Source organism: Mesoplodon densirostris, chromosome 11 (genome assembly GCF_025265405.1).
Source record: "Mesoplodon densirostris isolate mMesDen1 chromosome 11, mMesDen1 primary haplotype, whole genome shotgun sequence".
In the NCBI taxonomy this organism is placed as follows: Eukaryota; Metazoa; Chordata; class Mammalia; order Artiodactyla; family Ziphiidae; genus Mesoplodon; species Mesoplodon densirostris.
Genome location: NC_082671.1, coordinates 2,837,176 through 2,865,067, shown reverse-complemented (window position 1 = coordinate 2,865,067; position 27,892 = coordinate 2,837,176). Strand labels below are relative to the sequence as shown.

At 58.7% G+C, this 27,892-nt stretch overlaps 1 protein-coding gene across 14 annotated transcripts in view; it reads left to right on the top strand.

Moving 5' to 3' along the window:
• Positions 1–27,892, top strand: part of CACNA1C (calcium voltage-gated channel subunit alpha1 C) — a 474,146-nt gene that overhangs the window by 427,268 nt on the left and 18,986 nt on the right. For 4 of the 14 annotated variants that reach the window (XM_060113743.1, XM_060113735.1, XM_060113731.1 and 1 more), the window contains exons 30-38: positions 1,809–1,892; positions 14,229–14,261; positions 16,681–16,809; positions 18,024–18,089; positions 18,739–18,830; positions 21,844–22,009; positions 22,570–22,697; positions 23,339–23,435; positions 23,749–23,851. In XM_060113743.1, the coding sequence (XP_059969726.1) occupies positions 1,809–1,892; positions 14,229–14,261; positions 16,681–16,809; positions 18,024–18,089; positions 18,739–18,830; positions 21,844–22,009; positions 22,570–22,697; positions 23,339–23,435; positions 23,749–23,851 (898 nt within the window). Of the gene's footprint in view, positions 1–1,264; positions 1,349–1,808; positions 1,893–14,228; positions 14,262–16,680; positions 16,810–18,023; positions 18,090–18,738; positions 18,831–21,843; positions 22,010–22,569; positions 22,698–23,338; positions 23,436–23,748; positions 23,852–27,892 lie in introns of all 14 variants that reach the window. The other 10 variants (XM_060113733.1, XM_060113745.1, XM_060113737.1 and 7 more) reach the window with 7 other exon arrangements.

Below are 27,892 nucleotides of genomic sequence, written 5' to 3'. Positions count from 1 at the left end.
GGAGGGGTCAGGGAGCTGGAAGGGAGTTGGGAAGAAATGGGAGAGCACAGCCTCCTGAGACTCAGATATAGGGAGCGAGAGTTGGCCACCCCAGGAGGGCCAGGGAGGGGGACCGGGGGGACTCTAAGAGGCCAGCCCGATGCTTTCTCACCTCCTCACCAACCTCAGAAGTGCATCTCCTGGAAGCCGCACCTCGTGGCTCAGAGGCTGGGGCATCCCTTGAAGAACCAAAGGGGCAGATGTCCTTTCTTACGGAAAGACAGATGCCCTCGGTGCTGGGCCCTCCCCACTCCACCCCCGGCGAGGACGGCTGTGTGGCTCCCGGGGCTCCGGAACATCCGTGTGTCACAGAGCATTGCTCCCTTTCCCCTGCGCTCTGAGAGGCAGTGGTCCAGACCCAAGAACCCGCCCTCTCTTTGCAGAGAGCCTGCCCGCCCAGGACTCCAAGGACCCTCACAGGAAGGGGACAGCCCTTGGTTGACCAGTTGTCCACGAACTTTGAACCAGTCTTTGAAAAACATTCATCTGTTCCCTTCCCCAAATATGGTGTCAAACAAACAAAATCCATGTATGCAGAACAAAGGAGTGGAGTCAGCCTCCTGATCGCTCCCCCTAGACACGACAGCCCCCAGACCCCCACCCAGCCTGCAGGAAAGGCTGTGAGAACCTCATTCTCGTGGGGGGTGCTTCAGCAGGACCCTGAGTCAGAATGATGGTGCTGAGTATGGCGGTGCTTCAGAGACACGCCTGCCCCAAGAGCCGGTCTGGGGTCACCTCCCATGTTACCAAACCTTGGGACTGACCTGGCCTCCGTCCCCTTTCAGGGAGGAAAGCCTCTGTCCGGAGGCACCGGGCCCATCCAGGGCTGGATGCCCGTCCAGGGCTGCCACAAGGGTGACCTTGTCGTAGATGCTGCTCTGATGCCATGGTCCCCTCATTCATGAGCGTCGCACGGCTCACCCCTGAGCCCAAAGAGCCTGACTGCACCTGGACCACGCCAAAGGCCGCTTGCTAATTCCCAGACCACCTCGTGAGGGCCCCCGCCCCTGTTCCCTCCCTCCCTCCCTGCAGGCAGGCCTCTGAGGAGGCGCCGGAGGCCTGGGAGGGGCTGGGGACGTAGGACACGGGCGGCGAGGGGGCTGGGTCTGGAGGGGGAGGACCCCCGCCCCGCTCGGACTCAGCAGCGACGGTGCGGCCCGACGGCGGCGCTCGGTTCTTGTCTGTCTGACCTTGCTTTTCACTCCCGTCCTGCCGCCCCGTGTAGGGCTACTTTAGTGACCCCTGGAATGTCTTTGACTGCCTCATCGTAATTGGCAGCGTCATTGACGTCATTCTCAGTGAGACGAATGTGAGTATGATCCCGCCCAGGACGCCTCCGTGTCCCTCCCTCGTTACCTCCTCCGGTTCATTGTTTGGTTTCCTGTTTTATCCCCGCCAGTCATCATGCTTTCTCTTGCACCTGCCGCCGTCCTGGGGGACCTGAGCCCCCGCACTGTCCCCACTCTGCCGGGCCGGACAAGGGGCGGCCGGGGCTTCTCCTCCAGGAGCCCCGCCCGGCCCCCCCGCCCCGACTAACCCGGCTTCTGTCAGGCTCGGCGAGCACCAGGTGCCAGGTGTGCACCTCCAAAACTGTGGAGTGGTAAGAGGGTCCAGTATGCCCACATAACCTCTTTCTTTTCTCATTTTTTTCTCTTCTCTCCTTTCTTTCATGCTTTTTTTTTTCATTTTCCTCTTCCTTTTGTTTTGTTTTTCTTTGTTGTTGGTTTTTTCCTCCTCTCTCCCTCCCTCGGCCCCTCTGCCCCATGCAGCACTATTTCTGTGATGCATGGAACACATTTGACGCCTTGATTGTTGTGGGTAGCATTGTTGATATAGCCATCACCGAGGTAAACGTAAGTACCGGCGTCCCGCCCTGCGACGCCGTGCCTGCCCCGCGCTCACCCCATTGCTATCCTCCCCCTCGTCGCTTCCTCCCAACTCCTTATTTCCACTAAGTTACTCTTGTTTGTTTAAATTGGTTTAAAGGATTTTCTTTCTCGTTGCCTTACTTCGAAATTTTTTCATTCCTTTTTCTTTAACGTTTGGAACGAGCTAGGCCCCCTTTCCTTCTGAGTTCTGATTGCTGCATCCTTTCCTCCCCCCTTTGCAATTGGCCTAGCATGACACACACTGTCTAGGAGGATGCAGCCCTGGGATCCCGGAGTGAGACGGTGGAAGGGTGTTTACAACCGCTGGGCAGCTGCCGGGGCAGCCCCTTCCCACCCCCAGCGTCCGGGCAATGAGCTCTCCCGAGGACCACGGGTGAAGGCTCGCACTGGCCGGCACTGTCAGCCCATCATATTCACGCTAAAACGGCCCCTCCACTGAGAGGGGGGGGAGAACAGCCCGCACCCCTCTTTTCTGGAGAGGGCTCCTCCACCACCACCCCAACTTGCTGTGGGAGCACCTGGGCCCAGGTGAACCTGCCCCAGAGGACCAGTCTTGCCTGGCTCTCCCCTCACCACCACCACCCCGGCTCCAAGACCTCCTGCACCTGCCCCCGGGAGCTGCCCCTCCTAGACAGTCCCTGTGGCCCCTGCACACGTCTCTCTGCTCCCCGGCATGTTCAACCTTCTCCCGTTATCTATAGGCAAGCCCTCTTGCGGTTGGTCTTTAACATGTGTGGTTTAGTTTTTTGTCAGGATTTTTCCTTGGTTAAGAGACTTGGTAATGTTTGCACAAATGTTGATGCACTGAACCATTGAATAAGAGCACGGAGCAGGTGCTCTACAGTTCTGATCTAAGGTGTCAGAAACACCCCACGGCCGCCACCGTCCCCCGTCCTTGTCCTTACCCGCCCCCTCCACCCCGTAGTCGGCTGCCAGTCGGTTGAACTGATGTTATTTTATGTCCTGATTCCGCTGACCAGAAGTCCTGTCTGCCCCTTTCGAGCGGGTGGATGTTGGGAGGAGGCTGTTGTGCTTTCCCTGTGTCCCCCGTGTCAACCTGGCCCCCTCCCTGCTCACCCCGTAGCATAGATTCGATTGCTCCTCTGTCTCGGGGATCCCCCAGGGTCGTCTTTGTCTTGTGGGGGGGGTGTTTGTGTGTGTACGTGTGTGTGTACGTGTGTGTGTGTGTGTGCGTGTACATGTGTACACTCCCTTGACCTCTGCCATTGAATCATTGGAGCACAAGGAAACCAAGCTCCCCACTCAGACTCCATGCCTCCCCTCCCTTGGCACTGACCCCCCAAGTGGCTGGGTGGACCCCAAGTTGTATCCCAAGAGCTGTCACGTCCCTACCTACGTGTATCCACTGGCCAGGGCCTGTGCTCGGACCGAGGGGCCCTCGGGGGAGACCAGGGAAGGTCAGGATGAGCCTGCGTCTGGAGGGTGGGTCCCTGTGGGGAGCCGTGCCAGGGGACTTGGGGCCGACGGCAGGGAGCCGCAGGAAGGTGACAGCAGGCAGCTCCCTGGGTGCCGAGGGCCCACCTCAGTCCCAGGGTCCTCTGGGGTGCGCACCGTGGGCCAGGCCCACACCATGGCTCAGCCTGCCGTTTTCTTTCAAACTACTGCTATTTTTAAAGAAAAAGACAAAGGAAAAAAATTCTAGAGTATAAAATTTCTACCCCCAAAAGTGACTGTTGGAATGGGGGGTGGTGCAGGACCCCAGGAACGGCGCGTGGAGTCACATGCAGACCCTCCATTTGTACAGCAGTTTCCGTTTACAATTCGCCTCGGCACCCAGCCTGTGTGCCGTGAGCCTGAGCTTGGCAGACGAGAGTGACCATCCCCGTTTGCCGACGCCCGTGAGGACGGAGCGTGCCAGTACCTCTGCTGCCCCTCGGCTGGAGCCCAGGCCTCCCGGGGCGGGGGGCCAGCGTTCTTGTCTGTTCAGTCCATGACGCCCTTTGATGAACACGTCCATCTCATAGCCTCCTCTCGCGGACTCCCGAGGGCCAGGATTTGTTCAGCCCTTGCGTTCCATAGTCTGTATCTTTACATAACCACAGGAGGTGTTTTATTTTCTAAACGAGAAGTTATCGGCCCAGCCCCGCTTCCAGTTGGGAAGCCCCTCCAATTCCTCCCAGTATCCTTCGCCCACATGGAGATGCTCTTCCCTCTCCAGATTGAGGAGTTTGTGAAAAGTCACATGAAAGGTTGTCTGAAGATAAAAACGGGGACAGCGTGTGTGATGCAGAGCAGAGGAGGTGTCCAGAGCCCCACCACTTGGCCCCGACTGTTTCCCACTCCCTCCCACACATCCAGAAAGGACACCCGCGTCATCATCCCAGGTAGGGGCCGGAGGAGAAGGCTGGACCGGGGTCAGATCAAGTGCTTGAGTCCTGCTTCTCCCCCCCCCACCCCCCACCGATCCGAAGAGCATGATGAGTTACGGTGCTGGGTTTTGAAGCTCAACTAAGAACATCCATTTAAAACCCGGCCGTAAACTGTGCAGCACTGCTGGGGCTTCCCTGGTGGAGCAGTGGTTGAGAGTCCGCCTGCCGATACAGGGGACACGGGTTCGAGCCCTGGTCCGGGAAGATCCCACATGCCACAACTAAGCCCGTGCGTCACAACTACTGAGCCCGCGTGCCACAACTACTGACCGCACACCTAGAGCCCGTGCTCCACAACAAGAGAAGCCACCGCAATGAGAAGCCCACGCACGGCAACGAAGAGTAGCCCCCGCTCACCGCAACTAGAGAAAGCCCGTGTGCGGCAAGAAGACCCAATGCAGACAAAAATAAATAAATAAAATAAATAAATTTATTAAAAAAAAAAAAAACTGTACAGCGCTGTTAAAGGGGAGAGACCGTGGCACCCAAGCAAAGGACGATCTTTCCAACCCCCCTGCTGACACACCAGCCAAGGACAGATGTCACAGCCCTCGTTCCCGGATACACTCGAACTCTTGGTCGACAGGTCCAGCCAGATCAAAGCAAGCTCACTGACCACTGCCCACGACTGAAGCCAAGATGGGCCTGTCCCACAAGCACGGACATGGCCCTGCACCCGGACGGTAGCCAGGATAGTGGGACAAGTTATAGGGACGACAACGCTTCTTCTCAGAGGCAGGACCCTCCACCGTATGGTTCTGCCTTCCGGCCATAGGCAGATCATGGGTGTGGACCCTCGCTGGGCCAAGAGCTCAGCTCCAGGCCTCCCCAGATTTTCTAGTCTTGCTGTTGTCACAAGACCTCCTTTTGCAGACAAATGCTCCACTCCAGCCTCAGAGGCATCCCTGAGGCTCTCCACCTGTAACTCCTCATCGTTGACGATTAACCTACAGAGACCGGCTCTCCTTTCCCTCCCCGACTGCTGTGTGCATCCCAACCGCCCTCCAGATACTCCCCACGTTCAAAGTCATCTCCCCTCAAACAGCTCCGTCCTCCTGCCTCTGCCAGGCTCTGGTGCCCCCGCTTGGGAAGTGGATTCCCCAGCGACCCCAGGAACAACTGTCCCTTCCTTCCACCGTGACTGGAGCCGGGCACCTGGGATCCATTATGGACCAAACAAAAGCCTGTCCTTGGGAGCTGGTGTCCTAAGGCTGGGAGGTGTTCGGACACAGAAAATAAGGAAATGGTGCGGTACGTGGAGAGCCGAGAAGTGCCAAGAGACGGGATCGGAGGAGCAGGGAGCCGTGGAGGCTGGTGCTGTTCTCTGTAAGACGAGCTGTACCGAGGAGGGGAGTTTGAAGAAAGCGAAGTCCCGAGGGAAGTGAGGCGATGCCCTTGCGGATCCCGGGAGAGGAGCTTTCGGGCAGGACGAGCAGGGTGCGGTGGTCAGGGAGGGGAGCAGGCTGGGGCCTTCGCCTGAGCAGGAGGAGGAGACTCTGGCACCTTTGAGAAGAGGTGTCCGTAGTCCAGGGACCCCTTTGCTGTCTGCGGGAGTCAAGGGCAAAGCCCTCCACCATTTGGAAGGTGGACGCAGCCATCCAGGTGGGAGGGGACCGAGTTGCAGCAGACGTGGTGGAAACGGTCAGGTTCTCAGTCTGCTCTGCGAGCAGGACCCACGGCCTCTCCTGACAGACTGGACGTGGGTGCCAGAGAAGGAGGGCTCCCAGGAAGCCGTGGGGTCCTGGCCGAGCAAGGGAGGATGGAGCTGGTGTTGGCGGGAGGGTGGGAGGCGAGGCCCGTCTGCACGAGGAGGACAAGGCTCGGGGGGGCTGTGTACTCGACTGCCCAGCAGTTACGTCAGGTGGACAGGCGGACGCCCGGTCTGCGGTCAGGCATGGCATCAGCAGCACAGCGATGGTATTCAAGGCCGGGATGGGTGAACAGCTGAGGGAAGAGGAGAAATGGGGGGCTGAGCAGGGGCCTCCGTGCTCGGGGCCACCTTGACCTCCAGCTCACTCTGGGAGATGCCCTTGGATCCTCCGAGGTGACCGGGGGAGACCCGGGGCCCCGCAGTCATGCTGGATTCTGCGTCCGTGGCCACAGCCCGGCCACCCCGTCCCCTCTGGACGCACTACCTTCTCCTCCGTCTGGGCAGTCAGCATCATGTCCCCTAGGAAGCCCCCTGCTCCTCCTTTATCCCTTGAGTCTGAAATTCTGTTTTCCAGAAGGAAAACCTAGTGACGTAACCCTGTGATGTCAGTGGAAGCTCCCGGGGCGTCAGAAGTGACCCCCGTCAGCCCCCAGTTACCCGTCCACCCCACTGCACGACTCGGAGTGCTGGGAGGCCTGGAGCCTTCATCACGGACACACGTGTCCCCAGTCGCGGATGCCGCCTGGCAGACCCACGTGTGGAGCGCCCGAGAGCCGTGGCGTCAAAACTGTCACCTAGAAACTCTCCAGAGAGAAGGCCCCAGGGACCCTCAGGTGGGACAGGACGTGGCCGAGGGCCTCCAGGCAGGTTCAGCAGGTGGGGACTTGCGTGGACACACAGAGAGCACTAGCGCAGTACGGCGGGGTGAAGTGACGCGGTCCTGGCTGGGGTCTTGTTAGGAGCTCGGCAGGGGTGGGGGGCAGCGTGCTGCCCTCGGGGGGGCGCCAGGCCAGGGCCACCACACGTCGCATCCCTGGGAGGGGCCGAGCTTGCTCAGGGTTTGCCAAGGCCGCGCCGCTAACAGGTAGCGGGAGCGGGATTCGAGTCCATCCCTGTGGGAGAACTGACGCCTGCATTTCCGTGAGCCCTTCGGCCAAACCGCGGGCCGGCTGGCAGGGGCCCTGCACTCACAGGCCCCGCTCAGGACGCTCCCAGCCTCGGGACCCCAGGCAGGGCGGGTCAGCCGAACTTCCCCGGGCCTGAGGACCCCAGCGGATGCTCGGACGCCTGGGCCCTGGGTCAGTGGGGCTTGGAGGACAAGAGCACAGGAAGTGTGGGGCAGCCCCCTTCCCTGCCCCCTGGACGGGAGGAGAGAGCCGGCGGAGGGGAGAAGGGGTGGGGACGAGGGGGAAGGTGGGACGGCTGGGACGTGGTTCAGCCTGGAGCATCTGGGCCTCACGTCGGGGCCTCGGGCGCTGCCCCAGGTGCTACTTACCTGGCACCTGGGGCCGGTGGTCCTTTGACCACAGACCCACGGGCATGACTTCTAACGACCGCCCTCACTGGCTCCCCGTAAAAATAATGCAGCAGGTTTGGCTCCCACTCCGGCCTCGGAGCCTCCCGCCACCCCGAGCCCGCCCCTGGCTCCCCGCCTCCAGCACGGCAGAGAGGGGCCAGAACGGGCATCAGTGTCTAGATGACGGTGGTCCGTGTGGCCTGGGCTGCTTCTGAGGTCTATTAAGTCAACACTGGTGGTGTCAGGCCAAGCCAGGTGGAGCAGCCGTGACCCTGGCCACCCTCCTGTGCCCCCTCCCCCCCACCTGTTTCCCTCTGCCGGCCCCTCCCCCGCTGCTCCAGTCCCTCCCCTTCTCAGCACCACCTCCACTGCCACGCCCCAACAAGAAGCCACCAAGGTGCCTTGTCCACACGAGGGCAGTACTGACTCAGTACCGCCTGCCCCAAAAGAAACGCTGCCTTTAAAGGGACGAACGTAAGACTCGACCTAGAGATGGTATCTGCAGCGTGGATGTGAGTGAGGAGGGGGCCCGGCCCCCAGCTGTCCTAAAGAGTAGTTTCTCCTCTGCTTGGAAAGGACGCTGGCCCTGAGAGGTTGAGCAGAGCCCTGCTCGCCCAGCAGGAAGCCGGGCCCCCGACCAGCCGCAGTCCAGCAGGGCGCGGGGAGCCGTTTGCAGAGCCCGGGCTCTGCCTGCAGACCCAGGGCCACGTGCTGGACCGCAGGCTGCCGGGCGCAGGGTGTCCCAGAGCAGTGGCCTGCTGACCCGAAAGGCCCCTGGAACCCGTTTCTAATGGTTCTCAGCCGGCTGAGTGAGGCTGTCCCGTGTCGCGACAGCCAGGACCCGACGGGGCCCCTCTCGCCCTCCGCCTTCCGTCCTCTCGTTTTCTTTCCTTTCGTCCCTCATTCTCGTCTCTTCTGTCCTCATACAACCCTCCCCTTTCCCCTAAATCGGAGGACTGGACTGAAGGATGCTGTCAGGACACAGCCCTGGTTCAGCCAGACGGCCATCCGTCCAGGCAGCAGGTGTCACTTGTCCCCAGCTGAGCCAGCTGCCGGGGTGTTTGCCAGAAAGCGTCTAAAGCAGAGGGACCTCGAATATTCCCTGAGCTCGTGGAGGAAGTGAGGGAGCTAATTTCAGCAGGCCCCGAACACTGACAGGTGCCCCCAGAAGCACTCACTCTTGTCTAATGCCGCTTCCTGAGAGCCGGCTGCTCTCGCTGGTTTGTTTCCTCGAGTCTGTCTCTCTCTCTCTTTTTCTTCTCCATCCTTCAGGCTCACTGTGTCCGTCCACGTGTGTGTGTCTCTCTCTCTGTGTCCCTGTCTCTGTCTCTCTGTCTCTCCCCTGTGCCCCCACATATGGGATTTTGTGAGTGCTCCTGACAAGCTGATTTTATTCACTTATTTTTCATGAGTTCCTTTTGTTGGTTATCTGTTTCAATGACCATCCCTCCCAAGGAAGATAAAGACAGCCCTGGCGGTTTTGTAATCAGTTCCGTGTAGCGTGAGTTCTGTCAGGTAACAGCCCCTGAGGAGCCCTCGGGCCGCGCGCCTGACAGCACAGGCCGGTCACCACAGCTCAGCACACACACACCTGCTCTGCGCCTCTCCTCCAGTCCCCTCGGGGCCAGAGACGCCTCAAGGGATGCTCAGAAGGGCATTTCAACTGAGTGCCTAGGACCACCAAGGTTCTCCTTTCTGGCTAGACTCTCCTTCCCCTTCTGGGTGGAATTTTCCTTTGGAGAAACAGATGTAAGCCCCCGGGGTCGGGGGGGGTCTGCCTTTGCACCCTCCGCCCTCGCACCTTTGGGGTGACCCTCACTTGCACCCCGCCCTCTGCTGTCCTTGCGTCCACCTTCCTCATGACCCCCGTCTTCCTCTTCCCAGCTCTTCTCTTCCTCAAACCCAATTCCATTCCCCCATTTGTGCCAGACCGAAATGGAAACTGGGCTTAAGAATTGCTTTTGACCGTCGGTATTTCCTTCATGTGCCCTCACATCTGTGGCACCGACCCTCCGCTGTGTGTCTCCCAGTTGACACGTGCTTACTTAGACCTTGCGTCTCCCTCCCAAGAAAGCACGTCATTCAACCGTAGAGGGCCAGCAGTTCACAACAGAGTTTACTTTGACCTTGACATCCCTTCCCTGCAGCCACCCCTGGCGGCTCTGCCCGTCAGCACCTCCCAACCCCTCCACGTCCGCAGGGCCACACCTCAGTTCCCGGGATGTGCGTTTCTCCCGGTTGGAAGAGCGGCTAGAAGGATAATGAGAACCCCCACCCCTGAACGCATGCCGGCTGGCTCCTGGCCACGAAGGCAGCGTCAGATGTCTCTGGAAGCCCTTGAATCGCGTATCCCCAGCTCTCTCTGTGGGTACCAGCCTCACATTTATCCTCCCACCCTAGGCTAACTGGGGTCTCGCCAACAAAGCCCCAACCCCCCAGACCCCCCCTATGACACCGTGACATGCTCACAGCTGAACTACCGTCTTGTCTTGCAGATCAAATCGAGATGAGTTTAGAGACAGTTGAAGTAGAGAAGCGGAGCTGGTGGGGGGGATGGCAGGCGGAGGGGGGATGGCAGGCGGGGGGGGATGGCAGGCGGGGGGGATGGCAGGCGGTGGGCGGATGGCAGGCGGTGGGGGGATGGAAGGCGGGGGGGATGGCAGGCGGAGGGGGGATGGCAGGCGGTGGGGGGGATGGCAGGCGGCGGGGGATGGCAGGCGGAGGGGGGATGGCAGGCGGGGGTGGATGGCAGGCGGAGGGGGGAATGGCAGGCGGTGGGCGGATGGCAGGCGGTGGGGGGATGGCAGGCGGGGGGGATGGCAGGCGGAGGGGGGGATGGCAGGCGGAGGGCGGATGGCAGGCGGAGGGGGGATGGCAGGCGGTGGGGGGATGGCAGGCGGAGGGGGGGTGGCAGGCGGTGGGGGGGTGGCAGGCGGTGGGGGGATGGCAGGCGGTGGGGGGATGGCAGGCGGAGGGGGGATGGCAGGCGGTGGGGGGATGGCAGGCGGAGGGGGGATGGCAGGCGGAGGGGGGATGGCAGGCGGTGGGGGGATGGCAGGCAGTGGGGGGATGCCAGCTAGACCCAGATCTTCAGGTGGTTTGGGATGGAATTGATATCAGATCCACTCCCTGAGTTCTGGACAAGAGTTTTTTGGTTTTTTGTTTTTTAAAGCAAGGCTTCTGTAGGAGGGTAGCCAGTAAAAGGTTCACACATTCCCGTGCTATTGCTTTTGACTCGGTTCAGAGGGATGTGGAATTACAGTGACCGATACATAACCGTTGTCTCAGCGGCAGCCATGGGGATTGGGCCCTTGTCCGAGGGCCTGTTTGGACTCAGCCTTCCCTGCAGGGAGGCAGGTCATCCGCACCTTTCCAAGCCAGCCTGGCCAGGAGACGCAGCCACGGCACACAGCTGCTCTTAAGTGCTCCCGAACCGCCGAGCACAGAGAACATCCTGGAAGATAATCAGGACATCGACATCTACCGCCTGGCCCTACCTCCCCGCCCACCCTGGCCTCCCAGCTGTGCAGGAACGGGGGCCGAGAACGGGGGCCGAGAAAGAGGAGGACGGGGGAGAGGCAGCCACCCCCATTCTATGTGGTCGGGGGCGATTCCCAACAACCTCTCCGTTCCCCAGAGACAATGGGATGTAAACTGGGAAACGCCCCACCGGTTCTGGCGTCCGTCCATCCTGGAGAATTCTCTTTGCAGGCTCTGGTGCCCCTCAGTCCCCTCGGCTCCCACGGGTGGTCTAGAGAGAGCACCCCAGTGAAAAGGAACGGTGAGGACGTTCCGGAAACAAAGGCTTCATCCACTGAGGTGGTGCTTCTCATCTGGGCCCGAACATGGGTCGGAAAGGCAGTTTTCCAGAGCCACCCCAGGTCTTTGCCGGTTGAACCATACAAGGTGACCCACATACATGTGCCCAGGTGAGGGCAGGGTCTGTCCCCGCTGCTGGCCCGGGGCCTCTCTGACAGTGTCCCACCTCTGCCCCACATGGGGAGGAATCATCTCATTTCATTCCTACCAATTGCAAGAGCAAATTAAGTGAATTGCCCTGATACCCTAACCCCTTGAAAATGACCAGATCATTGGAAAACAAAGATCAGAATGGGCGGCTGAGAAACGGGCTGCACACTCCCGGCTCGTGGACACGAGCTGGCGTCAGGCAGGGTGCAGGGCAGGTGATCCCCGCTCCCCCGCACCGAAAAGGTAACTCAGGGTCACCGGGAGCGAGTCTGGGGAAGCTTCCGAGGGGGGCGGCTCAAGCACTCGGGGCTCCCCGTTGATCCTGCCCTTAGAAGGTAGAAGTGATGCTCGGTGGCCCCTCAGGACGTTCTGGGGGAATCACAGCAATCGGCGGACACACTCGCCCGTCTCCTGGCCGCCCGGGCATCTGGGGGTGACCTTGGGCAGCAGTGCACCAGCCAGTGGTTCTCTGTGGGCAGGGCTGTGCGACAGGCCCCTTCCTGCACCCTCCTGTAGGAATCACTCTGGGCTGCCTTCTGGCTTTGTTACGATGCACAGTTACTTTCCAGCCCGTGGACCTTGTAAGCACAGCTCCTCCCATGAGGACAGGCGCACACAAGCGGCTGACAGGTGACCCTGCCCCGGCAAGTCAAGAGCAGCCTCTGAAGAGCAAGGCTCAAGGCCCAAGAAAAAAACAAACCCGTGAGTCTCCACATTCTCCCCAAGTGAGGCTCTTTGGACGCTGGGTTCCCGGAGGCCCGTCCTTCCTCTCTCCACGGCCCTTCTTGTCTCCTGTCATAGGGATGGATCATGAGGGTTACTGGGGAATTCCCTGGCGGTCCAGTGGTTAGGACTCGGCACTTTCACTGCCGGGGGCTCAGGTTCGATCCCTGGTCGGGGAACTTAGATCCCACAAGCTGCGCAGCACGGCCGAAAAAAAAAGCGTTACTGAATTAATACATAGTGTTAAAATAATACGATATGCTCAAGGTGATTAGAACAGACCTAAAAGTAAATCTTGGAGTAAAATATGACTTACATAAATGAGGTCTGAAATGGGAGCATAAAAGGCCAAAAAAAGAAAACGGCAGTTAAGACATTTTAAAAGCCCAAAGGAAGGATTCTGAATGTTTAAGCAGTAAAATAAGTAGTTTTCATTTTTTTCACGGGGGTTAATTCGGTCGGGCCAGGTGACCCAGGCAGGTCCTCTAAAGCACCCCCATTCTGGTCCCATTCGGGATGGGGTTGACCCAGAAGACCTTCAGTCATCTGCCCAGGGCTCTTGGAAGTAATGGGCAGCTTTGGTGGTTTTCAGGGTGCATCCAAGAAGGGAGCAAGGCTAGAGCCTGCTGGGTGCTCGGCCTAGAGCCCAGCACTAAGTGCCTGTGGACTCACCTCTGTGCAGACCTCACAACCCTCCCCCACTGAAGCTCGGGAAACATGGGGCTCCTCACAGGTTAACACCGGGGCGCAAGCCCCTGACCAGCCTGGAACTACCTCCATGTGTGCGTGTGTGTGCGTGTGCGTGCATGTGCGTGTCTGTCTCCGTGTTCTCTCTCAGCCTGCTGGCCAGACCCTAGACACCCCACCCCATCCAGGCACGTGGGTGGACCTGGCAGCTGCAGCCCATCGTGAAGCAGAGACAGATCTAGACCGTGTTCGTAAACGACCAGAGAGGTGTCCTGTCCCTCCTCCTCCTTTCCCTCACCCCGTGCCTCCCCCAGTCCCCGAAAAGGACACCTCCCAACTGGCAATGGGAACAAAAGGAATTTGCTGAGAAATCTGTTACCAAAGAAGTATTTTTCAGTTTGCAAGCAAATGTCTGGTTATGCACATTTCCGTCCTTCAAAAACCCAATTACATGTTCTCTTTGTTTATACCTTGAAAAAAGAAACACAGGAGCAACTCTCTGAAAGTGGAGGGTAAGAGTGAAGTCGTGACCTTCTAGAAGGAGTTGGCAGCTCAGGCGGCGGGGACCAGTCCAGACTGTGCTCTGTGTGCGGGGCTCAAGGGCCTTCCCGGATGCAGCTCAGGGCTGCTGTGGGATGCTCCCCTGAGGCCAGGCCCCCCGGCCCCTGCCCCCTAACGAGCCCAGAGTCAGACCCCTGAGAACAGCTTCTCGGGGTGTTAACAATAATGTCCTAAATTGTGTGCAGGGCTTTCAAATTTAATAAACAGATCCACACTCGTTTATCTCAGGCCGGTGTCTAAGGTCCACACCCGGGGATCAGGTGCCTAGCAGGCCCTCCTCCCTCCTGAGCCTCAGCTTGAGGGCTAGCCCCACCGCAGAGCGGGTAACCGAACCTCAGTCTTCCCCTGGACCTGGGGGGCCTCTGCCCCTGGGCTCCTTTGCTCAAATACACGTGGCCAAAGGGCAGCCTTGGGCACAGGCAAGGTCTCTCGCCTTCAGCTGGCGGCGCCGGGTAAGCGCGTGCAGTGTCAGCCCCTGGAGGCTATCTTAGGACACACGGCTAATTAAGAACAAACAAAACCTCCATCCTCAAAATCCAGAACACCTCCGTGATAACAGGTGTGAATTAGTAGCTAATCTGTAGCCAGAGATGGTTCCGGGCAGGAGAACACCCAGCGTCCTCGCTGGGTTGGCGTCCACTCTGGCGGCGCCCGGGCCCTGCCAGGCCTGTGCCATGTGCCCTCCACTTGGCTCTCTTGCCCTCTCCTGCCACTGCGTTGCTCCTGTGTTACCAAGACCTAGAACGCCGGGCGTCTTTGTTGGAGACTCATTACAGCTCATCTCTGTCTGCCTTTCTTTAAAGCCAGCTGAACATACCCAATGCTCTCCCTTTATGGTAAGACCGAGCCTCCAGACCACGCTCTCAGCTTCTGTGACCCCCTCTAACATACCCACTTCCCCCACCTGACCCCCAGCATCTTGGAACCCAGCCCCCGAAGCATGTTGCCCGTGTCTGCCGTGCGCCTTGCCTGCCTGGTCTGTAGCTGTCGAGTGCTGTTGGTGCGACATTTCCGTCCTTGAGCTTTCGTGTGGGTGGCAGTTCACCATGACCTTGACTGTCTCATGAGCCACTGGGAGAGAATCGGACCCGAGGGCCATTTCCTGTTAAACGTCCTGAGGACTCTGCTGGCTGACGTCCCCACCCTGAATCTGACATGAGGTTTGCACGGGGCACCCACGAGTGCCATGGCGAGGCCTCTGGGAAAGAGAAAGGAGAGGTGACATAGCCGGAGACAGGGAGGTCCTCCTAGTCACCAGGCCGCCCTCCAGCTCTGAGTCAGGGCCCCAGTAAGCAGTTAAGCTGGGTTCATTACCCAGAGAGTGGCTGGATATCCTATCACCCCGACAGTGTTACCTGTGAGGGACATTAAAACTAGGCCACGCCCGCTTCACTGCAGCAGACCGTCTGGTGGGGCCGCTTCTGCTCTAGGAATCTTTGGCTAAAGTGATAGAGAGGCCGACCCATGTGACCTTGAAGTCTCCTTGGAACAGCTGTCTCCAAAAGGCTGCCGTCACAGACTTCAAACGTGGGCCAAGCATGAGTTTTTAGGAGGGCCGGTGAGTGGGTTGATTTCCCGAGCCCCAGAAGTCAGCAGACAGAGGCAAGATGGGTGGGGATGTTTCCTGACAAAGCCCACGACCATAGCCGGAAGGGCTGAGCCTGACGTGCTGCCCGTATGTCACCGGCCAGTGGAGTCTAAGGCACCTGCAGCGTCGGGAGGGCTCTGAACCCAGGACGAACTCAGACTGCAGGCTTGCGTTTTGCTTTTTAACGAGTCAGATGCAGATGCCTCTGCGGCGCCAACCTCGCAGACTCTTGGTGCCCAGCTGAGTTCCGTGTAAGCTGGCGCTCTCTTCTGTCTCCCTTCCCGAGCACCGAGCACCGTGGGGCTGACGGCCGAGTTCCAAGGCCCTGAGCCTCCTCAGCCCTCCCTCTGGGGGAGCACCACCTCCTTTTAACGAGAGAAAGTAGAATTTCACGTAGGTACACGGGTGACAGAAATGCAGAGATGAGGGGCATCAAAGACTTCAGAATGCAGACAGGTGGGGCCCGGGGGCCAGACGGCCTGCTGCCGGGGCGCCCCCAGCCCCCGTGGCCCCCAGCCACCAGCCCGCCCCAGGGGAACAGCTCTGGCTCAGAAGGAGAAGGATAGATGCAGCCCGCCCAGGGAGGAGCAGGATGTGCGGGCGCGTGTAAAACCCGCCCCCCCTCGGGGGGCTCCTGTTCTGATCAGGGTGAGGGGAGAGGCCCCTGGAGCCCTGGCCACAGGGTCAGAACCAGGAGCCGCAAGGGCTCCGGCGCTGGTGGGATTTTCGTGGGCGTAGCCAGGCCGGATCTGACCTGGAGACGGTCAGAGATGAAGCCAGAGGAGGGGGAGTTGAGAATCGGGGCCCACATGGGGCCCAGCAACTACCCGGAGATGCCTCCGAGCAGGGGGCCTGCAACAGGAACAGTAACAGGAAGCCCAGAGGTCCGTTCTCTCCTGGTGCCCACGGGGCTGGGGACTGCACTGGCTCTGGGGAACCGGCCAGCTCCCGGGGCCACCACCCCAGCGCTCTGGCCGGTGTGGGCAGGAGGAGGGTTGGGTCCGTTTGTGCTGATTGTCCTCAGATCTGGAGGAGAGGGTGACAGGGCTGTGTGTCCGGCCCCTGACCCCAGGCCCAGCAGCCCCGGCCCCTGGCCCGCTCCAGGACGCCCCTGGGGAGCCCACCCGCCCTGAGCAGGACCCCTCAGTCCTCTCACAGCAGGGAGACCCATCCAGGGCTCACGCTCCACTGCCTGGGCCTCCACCCCTCCCAGGCCTGTGCAGCCGGCAGGCCCAGGGCAGAGGGCAGCGGAGGGGCAGCAGGGACTGCGGCTCGGGCACTGTCTTAGCACCCACAGCCCGGGCCCATCCACAGCCGTGGGGGGAGGTGGCACACAGAGTGCTGAGGCTGGGCAGCCCCCGCCCCACAGGACCTCCAGAGCGCCGGTGCCGCTCGGGACGCCGGACCCTCGGCTGAGCCAAGCAGGCGGGCAGCAGGGGCACCAGGGCGGCTCTCGGCCTAGATTTCAGAGCAGATGGAATTTCTAGGGAATCGCCTGCCGCCCCCCACCCCGGGGGCTTAAGACCAGGGATGCTGGGGCAGAGGCTTGGGGCCTGGGCATGGCCGGGCGCCGCAGACGCCTGGGGCTGGGCCTCCCCGTGGGCGCCGGGAGAGTCGAGTGCAGCCGCCGCCCGCCTGCGTGTTAACTGCTGTGTTAACGGCCCCAGAACGCAGAGGAGAACTCCCGCATCTCCATCACCTTCTTCCGCCTCTTCCGGGTCATGCGTCTGGTCAAGCTGCTGAGCCGTGGGGAGGGCATCCGGACGCTGCTGTGGACGTTCATCAAGTCCTTCCAGGTACCCCCCGGCCCCCCTCCCAGGCCCCACCTGGGACGATGCTCCCGGCTGAGGGGAGGCTGCAACGTGCTGCTTTCTCCTCTCTTTTGTGGATTTGCCCCGAGACTTGACTGCACAGAGGGGTTTTGGGGTGGAAGAGATTTGAAAGCCGTGGGCAGAGGTGGCCCGATGACCCCTACAGCTGCTCCCAATTCGGGTGTTGTCAGCCCGGGGCTGGCACCCTCGTCCCGGCAGTGGTTCAGCAGGGTCTGCTGTCCACACCTGCTTAGGGACTTGGCCGGACTCCCCGGGACCGTGGTGTGCCCCGTGTGGACCCAGGGCTGCCAACTGCGGGGCCAGTTCTCTGCCCCCAGCACTTGTTTCCTTCTGTGAAAGCAGAATGACGGTGGCCTCAGCCGTGGGTGACTGTACCGACCCCACGTGCTCACCCACCCCCGACATTTCCTGGGCGCCACTGAAGGTGGAGCCTGAGCGCCCACCAGGCCGGACGGCCCGTAGCCCCGCGGTGCCACCTAGTGGTGTGCGGGCTCCATCCACCCCGTGAGCCGCGAGACCTCCTCCCCCGGGGGAGGAGGTGGGGAGCACACCGAGTGAGTAAAGCGCAGAGACCGGCTGCGGGCAGGCACTGCCCAAGCATCGTGTGAGCCTTAAATCAGCCAGGCCCCAAAATCCCCTGAGGTCATTGCTTTTCTTCCCATTTTTCAGATGAGGACACTGAGGCTCAGAGAGGTTAAGCCCAGCCCAGCTCCCACAGCTACAGTGGTGGAAGCGGGCTTGAGCCCAGGGTCTCGCTTTTGTCTAGTGCCCCTTCGTCCTGCCTTTCCTACACCTGGCGGAACAGCTTACAGCTGTGAGGGGGGGAGGGGCGGCTGGGTGTCCCCCACGGCCCTCCAGCTGCACGAGGACAGGTGGGTGGCGGGAGGGTGTTTTGCTCTTTCTAGATTGTTTGTACCAAGGGAGCATCAAGCCAAGTCCCGAGCTCAGAGCCCACCTTTCTGGGCGGACCTCGCCAGGTCCCAGGTGCTTGACACCCAGGTGAGGGGAGGGGTCGGCACCAGGCTCAGGCTCCTCCCATTTAGTGCCCAGAATGTCTGCGGGGCTCCTGGAAGTGCCCCCCAAGCCAGGCAGCAGCTGGCGACTGAAGAGACGCCGCCGGGGAGGGGTCCAGCCACCAGTCCCCCGCCGACTTCACGGCATCTGTGTGCCCCTGCCAGGCCCTGCCCTACGTTGCCCTCCTGATCGTGATGCTGTTCTTCATCTACGCCGTGATCGGGATGCAGGTAGGACGGGCTCTCGGCTGTCGCCTCAGGCCCCGCCCCCAGCCCACATCCCCTGACACCCGCCCCTCCTTCTGGGGCTGGAAAGGTCACCGGAATTGGAACTCTCCCCCCACCCCCGTGGTGTCCTGGGGGTGCACAGCTCTGAGACCCTCTCTCCCCGTTGCCCCTGGCCCACGTTCCACTCTCTATAGGGAAAAACTCCCCCAAGTTATGTGAAGGGCCTATTTGTTAATTATTCCTCAATAAAGTATTTTTTAAAGAGGAAAGAAAAATAGTCTCAAGAATCTGCAGCCAAAAAAAAGAAAAAAGAAAGAGGAAGGCCAGTGAGCCTTGTCCCTGCACAGATGCAGGGTCAAGGTCTCAGCCTCCATCCGCTCTCAGCCCTCTCCCGCTGGGCCCAGGGCCCCTCCCGAGGGCCGAGGGCACTTTTCTTGGATGCTTGTCCGGAGTGGGGTCCTGGGATCAGGGGCTGGACAGGGCAGCTGGTACCTGCCCCCACGAGGCCTTCCAGGTCACAGAGGGGACTGTTCAGCTTATGGACCAGCCCGTCCAGGGTGAACTGTGACCCCTGAAGAGACCATTGAACAACGGGTGGGAACCAGGACCCCTCTGTCCGCAGCTCACGGACCCCATCCTCTCCCCCTACCAGGTGTTCGGGAAAATCGCCCTGAATGACACGACAGAGATCAACAGGAACAACAACTTCCAGACCTTCCCCCAGGCCGTGCTGCTCCTCTTCAGGTGAGCGTGCAGACAGGCGCGGACAGGTGCACACGGGGACACCTGCTCGGTGCGGCCCTGGCCTGGGCGCACGACGAGAGCTGGGGCTGGGGGACTGGGAAGCCCCCTGACCGGGAAGCCTTCCTTTCACTGTCGTTTATAATGACTGGACACGGCCCCCGCTGCTGACCCTGGAAGCCAGTAGGGGATCAGAATCAAACTCCAAGAGCACCCTGTTTCGAAGCTGAGCCAGGCCTGCAGCACACTCACTATGTGACCTTGAGTGACCTTGAGCAAGACAGCAGATGACTCCGAGCCTCAGTTTCCTCCTCAGGCAAGCCCAGCTGCCAGAGTTGGTGCCACTGTCTGGTTCAGTGGTTCCATCCACGGCACTTAGTTCCCCTCTTGGCTGAGGGGTGTGTCCCGCCCGACCCCGAGGGAAGGAGTCCGTGTGGCAGCCCCATGTCCTTCCTCCTCTGGATCCCAGTGACCCCTGGGCTGCCCCTCCCCTGGCTCTTCTCACCACCCTGCTCATCACAGCCTGGGCTCTGGGACCCCCATCTGGCCCAGGGCTGGTGGTGATGAGAACTGTATACTCAGTCCCTGGACCAGATGATGCCTAGAGTCCATTCCAGCACCTGTACTCTCCATGCTAAGGTGCTGGGAGAGGCACTGAGCCCTTACCGTCCCCTGGGGTTCTTTCCGAAGATCCAGGGATCCTCCGCATCAAATAACCCCACCTTCACTATGCTCTGTGGAATCCTTTCCCCACATCCAAGCCCACGAATCATTATTGTTCAAACTGTGTTCGATCAGAATGGCGGTCCCCTTAAATATCAGGCCGACATCACCCTCCCTCAGATGATGGCCGTGAGAACACGGGGCCATCATAAACCACAGCCTCACAGCAACATTTACACCTGAGCCGCATTTAAATATGGGATTTGGACACATACGAGCCAGGGCACATGGGTCTCCCCTCTCCTCTCCTAAAGTCCTTGACGACAGGAGATAGTTTGTAAAAGAATAAGGAAGGATAAAAGCCAAGAAAGAGTGCCGTTCTGAACCAGCAGTGGTGAGGAAGGCTTCACCGGAGGCAGGCAGATGGGATTCAGTGGGCAAAGGACCAGGTTCGGAGGAAAACACATCCCAAAGCAGGTGAGCCTGTGAAGGAGCGAGAGCGGCCAGGGCCTCCCCAAGCTCAGAGTCCACAGGGGCCAGGCAGCAGGACAGCTGGGGCCACAACCAGGCTGCCTCCTTGGGGACCCACGTTTGGAGAGTGTTTGCTGATGCCCACAAGCTGAAAACAGAGCCCCGCCACCACAGCCTGGGCTTTGGGGTCTAAGAAGTGGAGCAGGGCCCCAAGGGAACCCACCCTTTAAGAGGAGCTACCTGTCCACCCCAGCTGGCAGCACGTCTTGTCTTGTCTTCCATGGTCCCCAGAGATGCTCCTGCAATGAGAACTTGATCCACAGAGTTGTGTACTGGGCTCTCGATCGCAAAGAGCAGTAACAGTCACCCCAAAGGACTGGGGGAAACCATGTCCAAAAAGAAGCCACCACGCTCACCTAACAGATGAATGAACCCATCAGGAGGAGAAGAACAGGGAGAGGAAAAATATTTGAAAATAAGCATCATTTGTGTCTTTAGAGAGATTATAGAACCTGGCACATCTGTTCAAATTAGAAAGGAGTGGGGGGAGGAGGAGAAGTTGTTATTAATAAGAACAAATTAACGAGAGGATTAAATAAATTTAATTAAAGAGAGAACTCAGGAAATATACAATTGTTAAAACATTTATTTATTTATTTATTTATTTTTGGCTGCACTGGGTCTTCACTGCTGCACGCGGGCTTTCTCTAGCTGCAGCACGTGGGGGCTACTCTTCGTTGCGGTGCACGGGCTTCTCATTGCGGTGGCTTCTCTTGTTGCAGAGCACAGGCTCTAGGCATGCGGGCTTCAGTCGTTGTGGCACACGGACTCAGTAGTTGTGGCTCGCGGGCTCTAGAGCGCAGGCTCAGTCGTTGTGGCGCACGGGCTTCGTTGCTCCGTGGCATGTGGGATCTTCCCGGATCAGGACTCTAACCCATGTCCCCTGCATTGGCGGGTGGATTCTTAACCACTGCGCCACCAGGGACGTCCGAGCAACATTTTTTAAAATTCACGAATACCAAGAGTTGACTAGTCTAAATTCAGAATAGAAAAGTGGTTGCGGTGGTGGGGGCATGGGATGGGGAGGGACCGGTAAAAGGGCGCAGACTGTCAGCCGTAAGGTGGATGAGGTCTGAGGTCTAACCTATAACATGTGACCACAGTTGGTGACGCTGACGGTATCAGTGAAACGTGCTAAGACAGTAGAACTTAAGTGTTCTCGCCAAGAAAAAGAAAAAATTAAAAACATCTGTGAGGGGATGGGTGTGTTAATTAGGTGGGAAGAATCCTTTCACAATGTGCACATCAATCAAATCATCGTGATCTGCGCTCTAGCTTGCAGTTTTATTTGTCGATGCTGCCTCAATAAAGCTGAGGAAAGAGCTGCCGAGTCTGTAGGGCAGTGACGCCAGGGGCGCCAATTGGGCAGCGCTCAGTAGGGTGAGGACACACCTGCCGTCCACTGGCACCTCCGCCCCGAAGCAGGCGTCTGACGGCCCTGTGTGGTGACTGCAGGCTCCTTCGTGACAGCAAGACAGCAAAGAAAGGAAAAGTCTTAGCAGGGCGGTGGGGTTTTTTAATGATATATTCATAGAGGATCTGCCGCAAAGGGTGAATGAACCAGAGCTAAAACGTATCCCAATGGCTAAATCTCAAAACTTCACATGGATTGCAAAAGGAGGGCCTTTGCAGAAAAGGTGCAGTTTGTTATCTTTCACAGAAAATGTTCAGACATTCAAAACAATGCTGTATGGTTTCCTGTGTAGTCGATGTATCAGCACTGGGGGGCTGACAAACCCCAGACTCAGTTTAGCGGTTCCCTCCTCCCGGGGAGGAGAGGCAGGGGCCTTGTGAGCCGCTCTGGGGGGGGGTCTCTCACCAGGTGCGCCACCGGGGAGGCGTGGCAGGACATCATGCTGGCCTGCATGCCAGGCAAGAAGTGCGCCCCCGAGTCGGAGCCGGGCAGCAGCGCCGAGGGGGAGACGCCCTGCGGTAGCAGCTTCGCCGTCTTCTACTTCATCAGCTTCTACATGCTCTGCGCCTTTCTGGTGAGCCGGGCGGGACCCGCGGCCTTGGGTGACAAACGTGCAGTCCCGGGCCGGCCGCGCCCTGCGTCTCTGCAGCTCACGCTCAGGGGTGCCCCATCGGGGAGGCCGGCCTAGAGGGCTGTGTCCCTGGGATGGTCCAGCCGCACTGAAGGGAGGGGGCGAAGCTGGACCAGAGTGAGCTCAGCCAGCAGCCTTCTCGTCCGTTCTCAGCTCTTGTCGTGGTGGCGTTGTCCCCGAGGACAGGAGGCCACTTAAACATTTCTGGCAGTTTGATGAGGAGCGAGGGGAGGGTGGGGGACAGTCACCCCCAGCCCTGGCAGCCCCGCCTGGCGGCTGGGTGTGAGGGAAGCTGCCAGCCCACAGGTGGGGTTCACCTGCACGAGCCCAAGAGGAGCTGGGTCAGGTCCTCATCCAAGAGAGCCGCGTTCCAGGAGCCGGTGTTTTCAGTGGGCCACTTGGGCTGTCTTCAGAAGCACTGGCTTCTGCCGTGCGTGGCCTGCTAACCACGTGTGCTGGAAGGGCCTCCGAGGGCATCTCCCCGCGCTCTCCGTTCTCCACAGATCATCAACCTCTTCGTAGCTGTCATCATGGACAACTTTGACTACCTGACAAGGGACTGGTCCATTCTGGGGCCCCACCATCTGGACGAATTTAAGAGAATCTGGGCGGAGTACGATCCTGAAGCCAAGTAAGTCCCCAGAGGGAAACCCAGTTCCCCAAAGCAGCAAGGGGATTGCGTGACCACACCTGTGGACGTGGGTCAAGGCGGGTTAGCGCTGGGTGGATCCACAGCAAACACTAAACTGCACAGGCCACAAGGGTCAAGTGTCAGGGCCAGCGACAGGAGGGCTTTGGCTGAGTCAAGAACATGCCTGCTGTTTTCAGCTGAACAGGACAGGAGGGCCTAGTGTTGGAATAACCAGTAGGTACTCGAGTCAGGATGTCCGGGGCCAGGCAGATCCTGCCTGCCTTTCTGCCATAGGTCCATCAACCCAACCACCACGTTTGGTTGACACTCTGGAAATACCTTTTGGTCAGACGGTGAGATCATTGAAGCAGGAGTAATATTGAGAATTTCATTGCCTACCAAAATCCCTTCCACCATGAACATAGCACTGATGGAAAATTGTTCCTTAAAAACCTAAACACGTGTATATACTGGTTTTGGAGTTTTGCCATGCAGTTTTGCAACTCAGCACCAGTTTCATCACTCGGGTTCAGCCGTGGAGAGTTCCTTCTGCAGGGGGATCCCCCGCCCTGGGTGCATGAGTCCTGGGCTACTGGCCGAGACCGCGGCACTGACCTTCCCCCCGCTCCTGCCTCTTCTAGGGGTCGCATCAAACACCTGGATGTGGTGACCCTGCTCCGGAGGATTCAGCCCCCCCTGGGCTTTGGGAAGCTGTGCCCTCACCGCGTGGCTTGCAAAGTAAGAGATGAGCTGGGCTCGTGGAAGACACGACCTGGGAGGGACGATGCCTCTTGTGACCTTGGTCAGGACGTCAAGCCTCTACGGGGATGAGGACAGTATTTTACGAGCCTAAAGAAAGGAGCCAGAGCCAGAATAGGCATTAGGGGTCCTTCCCACAGTGCGTTCTCAGACTCTGAAGGAAACACGGGGGGACACACGCACACGCATTTCGAGGCACCGCCCACTTCGGCATCCTCCTGCCTCGGGGGTTCTGCGGGAGGGCCCTTCGGGAACCGGCTGCTGTGATGACCATCTCCCCCCCACCCCGCAGCGCCTGGTCTCCATGAATATGCCCCTGAACAGCGACGGGACGGTCATGTTCAACGCCACCCTGTTTGCCCTGGTCCGGACGGCCCTGAGGATCAAAACGGAAGGTAAGGTCATCCGGGGGCCCCGGCAGAGCCACCGGGAGACCTAGCAGCCCAGCCGGCTCCTGCGGGGTGTCAGAGCCTGGGCCCGGCAGTAACCGTCCCCTCGGGGGTATTAGCGGTGCCAGGTCTGCTCGTGTGCCCTTTGCTCCTTGAGTGGCCACCTTGCCTGTAGTTTTTAGAGCTCATCCTGGGTGTCACCTCAAAGTCCTTGGGTGTAGTTCAGAGAGCAGGAGATGAGTGTTACCTGAAGCGGGGCTGAGCCCCATCACAGTGGGATTTCACTGGCTGCACGTGGGTCTCAAGTGTTCAACTCTACCTTGCAAGTTAAACTCCTGTGTCGGTCGGGAAGGGGTCAGAGCGGACGTGGCGACTGGGGCTGAGGTCGGCCCTCGCGCGCCTGCATGCAAGTGCTCAGCCAGCCGGCAGGTGGGGGTCCGAGCCCCCGTGCTCCCTCAGGGCCCCATGCTCCTCATACGGGGCTCCCTCACGGGGGGCGCCATGCTCCCCCATGTTGCCTGGCGGGAGGGACCGTCTTCCAGGTTGTACGACAGGGACCTGCGGCCAGCAGCTTGGCTTCGATGGCCCGCTGTCCTTACAGCTGACTGGTGCTCCTGAGCCGCTCTGCAAAGGCTACAGGTGCACCTGACGAGATGCAGCTGCTTCTCAAAAGCTCCCAGCTTCCTCCTGCGATTCGCAGAGTTGGAGCTTGTTTGAGACGCTGAGTCCCAGTCCCAGCCCCGAACTCGGAACGTGCATCCTGCACCAGCCGCAGGGGATTCATGTGAGCAAAGTCTGAAACCCACCAGCACAGTAATTAGAGGAAACTCAGGTGGGACCGGCAGTGTCGCCTTTCCCTTCTGATGTTTGGACCTCAGAGCCTCAGGAGGCTGGAGCCCTGGGCGGGGCAACAGGGGACTGGACCCTGATATCGTGTGATGGTCAGCGAGTCTCTCTCTGCCTCAGTTTCTTCATTTGTAAAACGAGAAAGGTGGGGACGTGTGGAATTCAGTTCAGTGGACAAGCCAGCAGGTGCCTTCTCTCAGCTAAATCCTTTCAGAAAATAACAGAAACATCCTAGATGAAGGAAAATAACAGGGCCAGCAAGATGCATGTCAAAATAATGAGCTAATCTTAAAAAAAAAAATTGTAAAAGTTCAACTTCGGCTGCTGAACTAAAAAGAAACTAAGGCTGAAGAATATGCTCTCAGTAGCCAAGGCCATAACTCAATCTGAAACAGGTGTGAACAGGCCTATTTCTGCCAACAAAAGGATGGAACACACATTTTGTGTACGCGTGTGTGTGACTAGAGGGAAACCTGGAAGGAAGTTTGCTAACATGTTAGCCTTGATTGTCGTGAGCGGTGGAACCAGACGTGACTTCACTTCCTTTACCTTCTTCCTTTACTTTTCCAAATTTTCCACAATGACTGTGGTTACAGTTCCATCCAGGAGGGAAGGTCTTCTTTTTCAAGGAGGGAAGGTAAAAGACTCCTGGAAAGAACGTGTTGTGGTCCTTAAGTTTTGATGTAAAGTGAGGATATGAATTTTCATCCCGTGGAGGAACGAGAAGCACTGACGTTGGAGCCATGGCTCAGCACCGTCAAGACGCTCATCAGAGCAAACCAAGTCCCAGACAAAGAATCTTCAACCTTAGAGCCAGACACGCACAGCCCATCCTGAGGAAACACTCTCCCGAGACCAGGGGAGAAGCCAGCCGCGCGGGGACTAGTCAAGCCAAGAATTAAAGGAAACTTCAAACACAGACATTTGTCCGCTGAGCAGCACCGCCCCTGTAGCTCAGAATTCTGCATTGTTCACGTTAAATTCTGCTAGATGGGTAGATCTCATGTTCAGTGTTCTTACCACCATAAAATACAATTTAAAAATGAAAAAAGGGCAACTTCCCTGACGGTCCAGTGGTTAAGACTCCGCACTTCCACTGCAGGGGGCACAGGTTCCACCCCTGGTCGGGGAACTAAGATCCCGCATGCCACGCAGCGCGGCCAAAGAAAAAAAGGAATAGTTCCCAAAGGGCCCACAACATCAACTCGAGGCAAACCTTCATCAGAGACAAGCACCCTCCCCGCCTGCAACAAACATGTTAAACTCTTAAGTCCGGGAGACAAAGGTGAGTTCCTAGAATCAACTACAAAGAAACTGGAGAAAGCCTCTAAATTTGGGAGACTAAGTCCCACATGGTCCTTACCCTTCAGGCTGTGAGCTGGGATATTTGGAGAGAAATTAGCACCTGCTCAAGAGAACCAGCAATGTCCCAAGCCCCATCAACCCAGGATACAGAAGGAAGATGTCCTGAAACACTTAGATGACATGAAGCAAGGGTTATGAAGTTCGAGGTTACATAGATCACGGTGAGAATGAATTAAGGCTTGGAGAAAAGTGACAGACCCTTTTGGACGATGTGTCATTGTGCAGGTCTGTCGTAACAAATTATCACAAAGTGGGGGCTTCAAACAACAGATATTCATTCTCTCACAGTCAGGAGGCCAGAAGTCTGAAGGCGAGGTGCCAACAATCAGCGGGGTAGGTTCCTCCGGAGGTGCGGAAGGGGTCCATCCCGGCCTGTCCTGGCGGCTGGCGGTGCGGGCAGTGCTGGGCCCCCCAGGCACGTAGCTGGGTCTCTCCGGTCCCTGACTCCGTCTCCCCCCACCCCCCACTGTCTTCTCTGAGCATCTCTGTGCATCCCCTCCTCTTATGAGGACACCAGTCACATTGGATGAGTGTCGTCCCCTCCCCCAATGAGCACGACCTCATCTCAGCTAATACACCTGCGAAGATTTCTACCTACAGGCCGCCTAAGGTTCCAGGTGGGTGTGAACATGGGGACACCATTGAGCCCGTGGCGGAAGACAAGTGTATCTGAGCATCGTGTCAATCAGGGCTCCCGCTGCACGTGTCGGGACCCGCCGGCCACCTCCCCGGCGCCGACCTCTAAGCCCGCTGTGCTCGCCCGCTGCCGTGTCACCACCCACCCAGCACCTCCCACTCTGAAGGTCCGGAGTCCAGCCATGGGGCCTCCAGGCCAAAACCAGACTGTTGACCCGGACATGTTCTCTTCCCAGGGCTCGGGGAAGAGTCCACCTCCGACTTGCTCAGGCTGTCGGCAGACTCGCTCGCTGCAGACGCAGGACCAGCTCTCGGCTGTGCCCCTCGGCCCCCGAGCCCCGCACGCAGCCCTGCGCCTGCCCTGCTCCCAGCCACGGAGGACTCTCTTGTCTTTGGCCCCCGTCATGAATTACTTTTGTTTGTTTTTTGCTTTGTATGATTTTTTATTGAGTCATAACTAACATGTAACATTACATTTGTTTCCGATGAACAACATAGTGAGATCCCGTATTTGTATTTATTGCAAAACGATCGCCACAAGTCTGGTTAACAGCCATCACCTCACAGTTACAATGTTTTTCTTGTGATGAGAACTTTTAAGATCTACTCTCTTAGCAACTTGCACATATACAGTACAGTATTGTTAACTGTAGTCCCCATGCTGTACTTTACATCCTCAGGACATATTGATTTTATAACTGGGAGTTTGCCCCTGAGACCCCTCTCCTTGTGAAGAGCTAATCCACTCCTGGAATTAGCTCAGGCCCCACTGGACAGCCTCCCCATCCTAAGGGCACATGTGCCGTATAACATAACCCAACCACAGGGCTCAGGGTAAGGCCCGGAGTTCATGGTCCCAGGGGCCATGCAGAACGCGTGCTTGGTGGTGGCAGGAGAGAGCTGGGGGTGTGTTAGACCCAGCCCCCCAGTCCTCTCTTACGGCTGCGGGTCTCAGCTTTACTCTCCCAGGGCTGTAAGGCCAGTATCCCAGAGCCGCACAGAGAGGCACCTAATTAAGCCTGTTTTGCCAGTGGAGAAAGGAGACCCAGAGAAGCCCCCAACCTCAGGACCCCCTGTCTTCTGGTTTCTGCTTCCACGCCAAGGTTTAGCCACCTCCTCCCAGCAGGAGACTCAGCAAAGGGCTTTGACACAGAAACCCCCGAGCATGGACGCTCCACGTGGGTCTGCAGGGGGGACCAC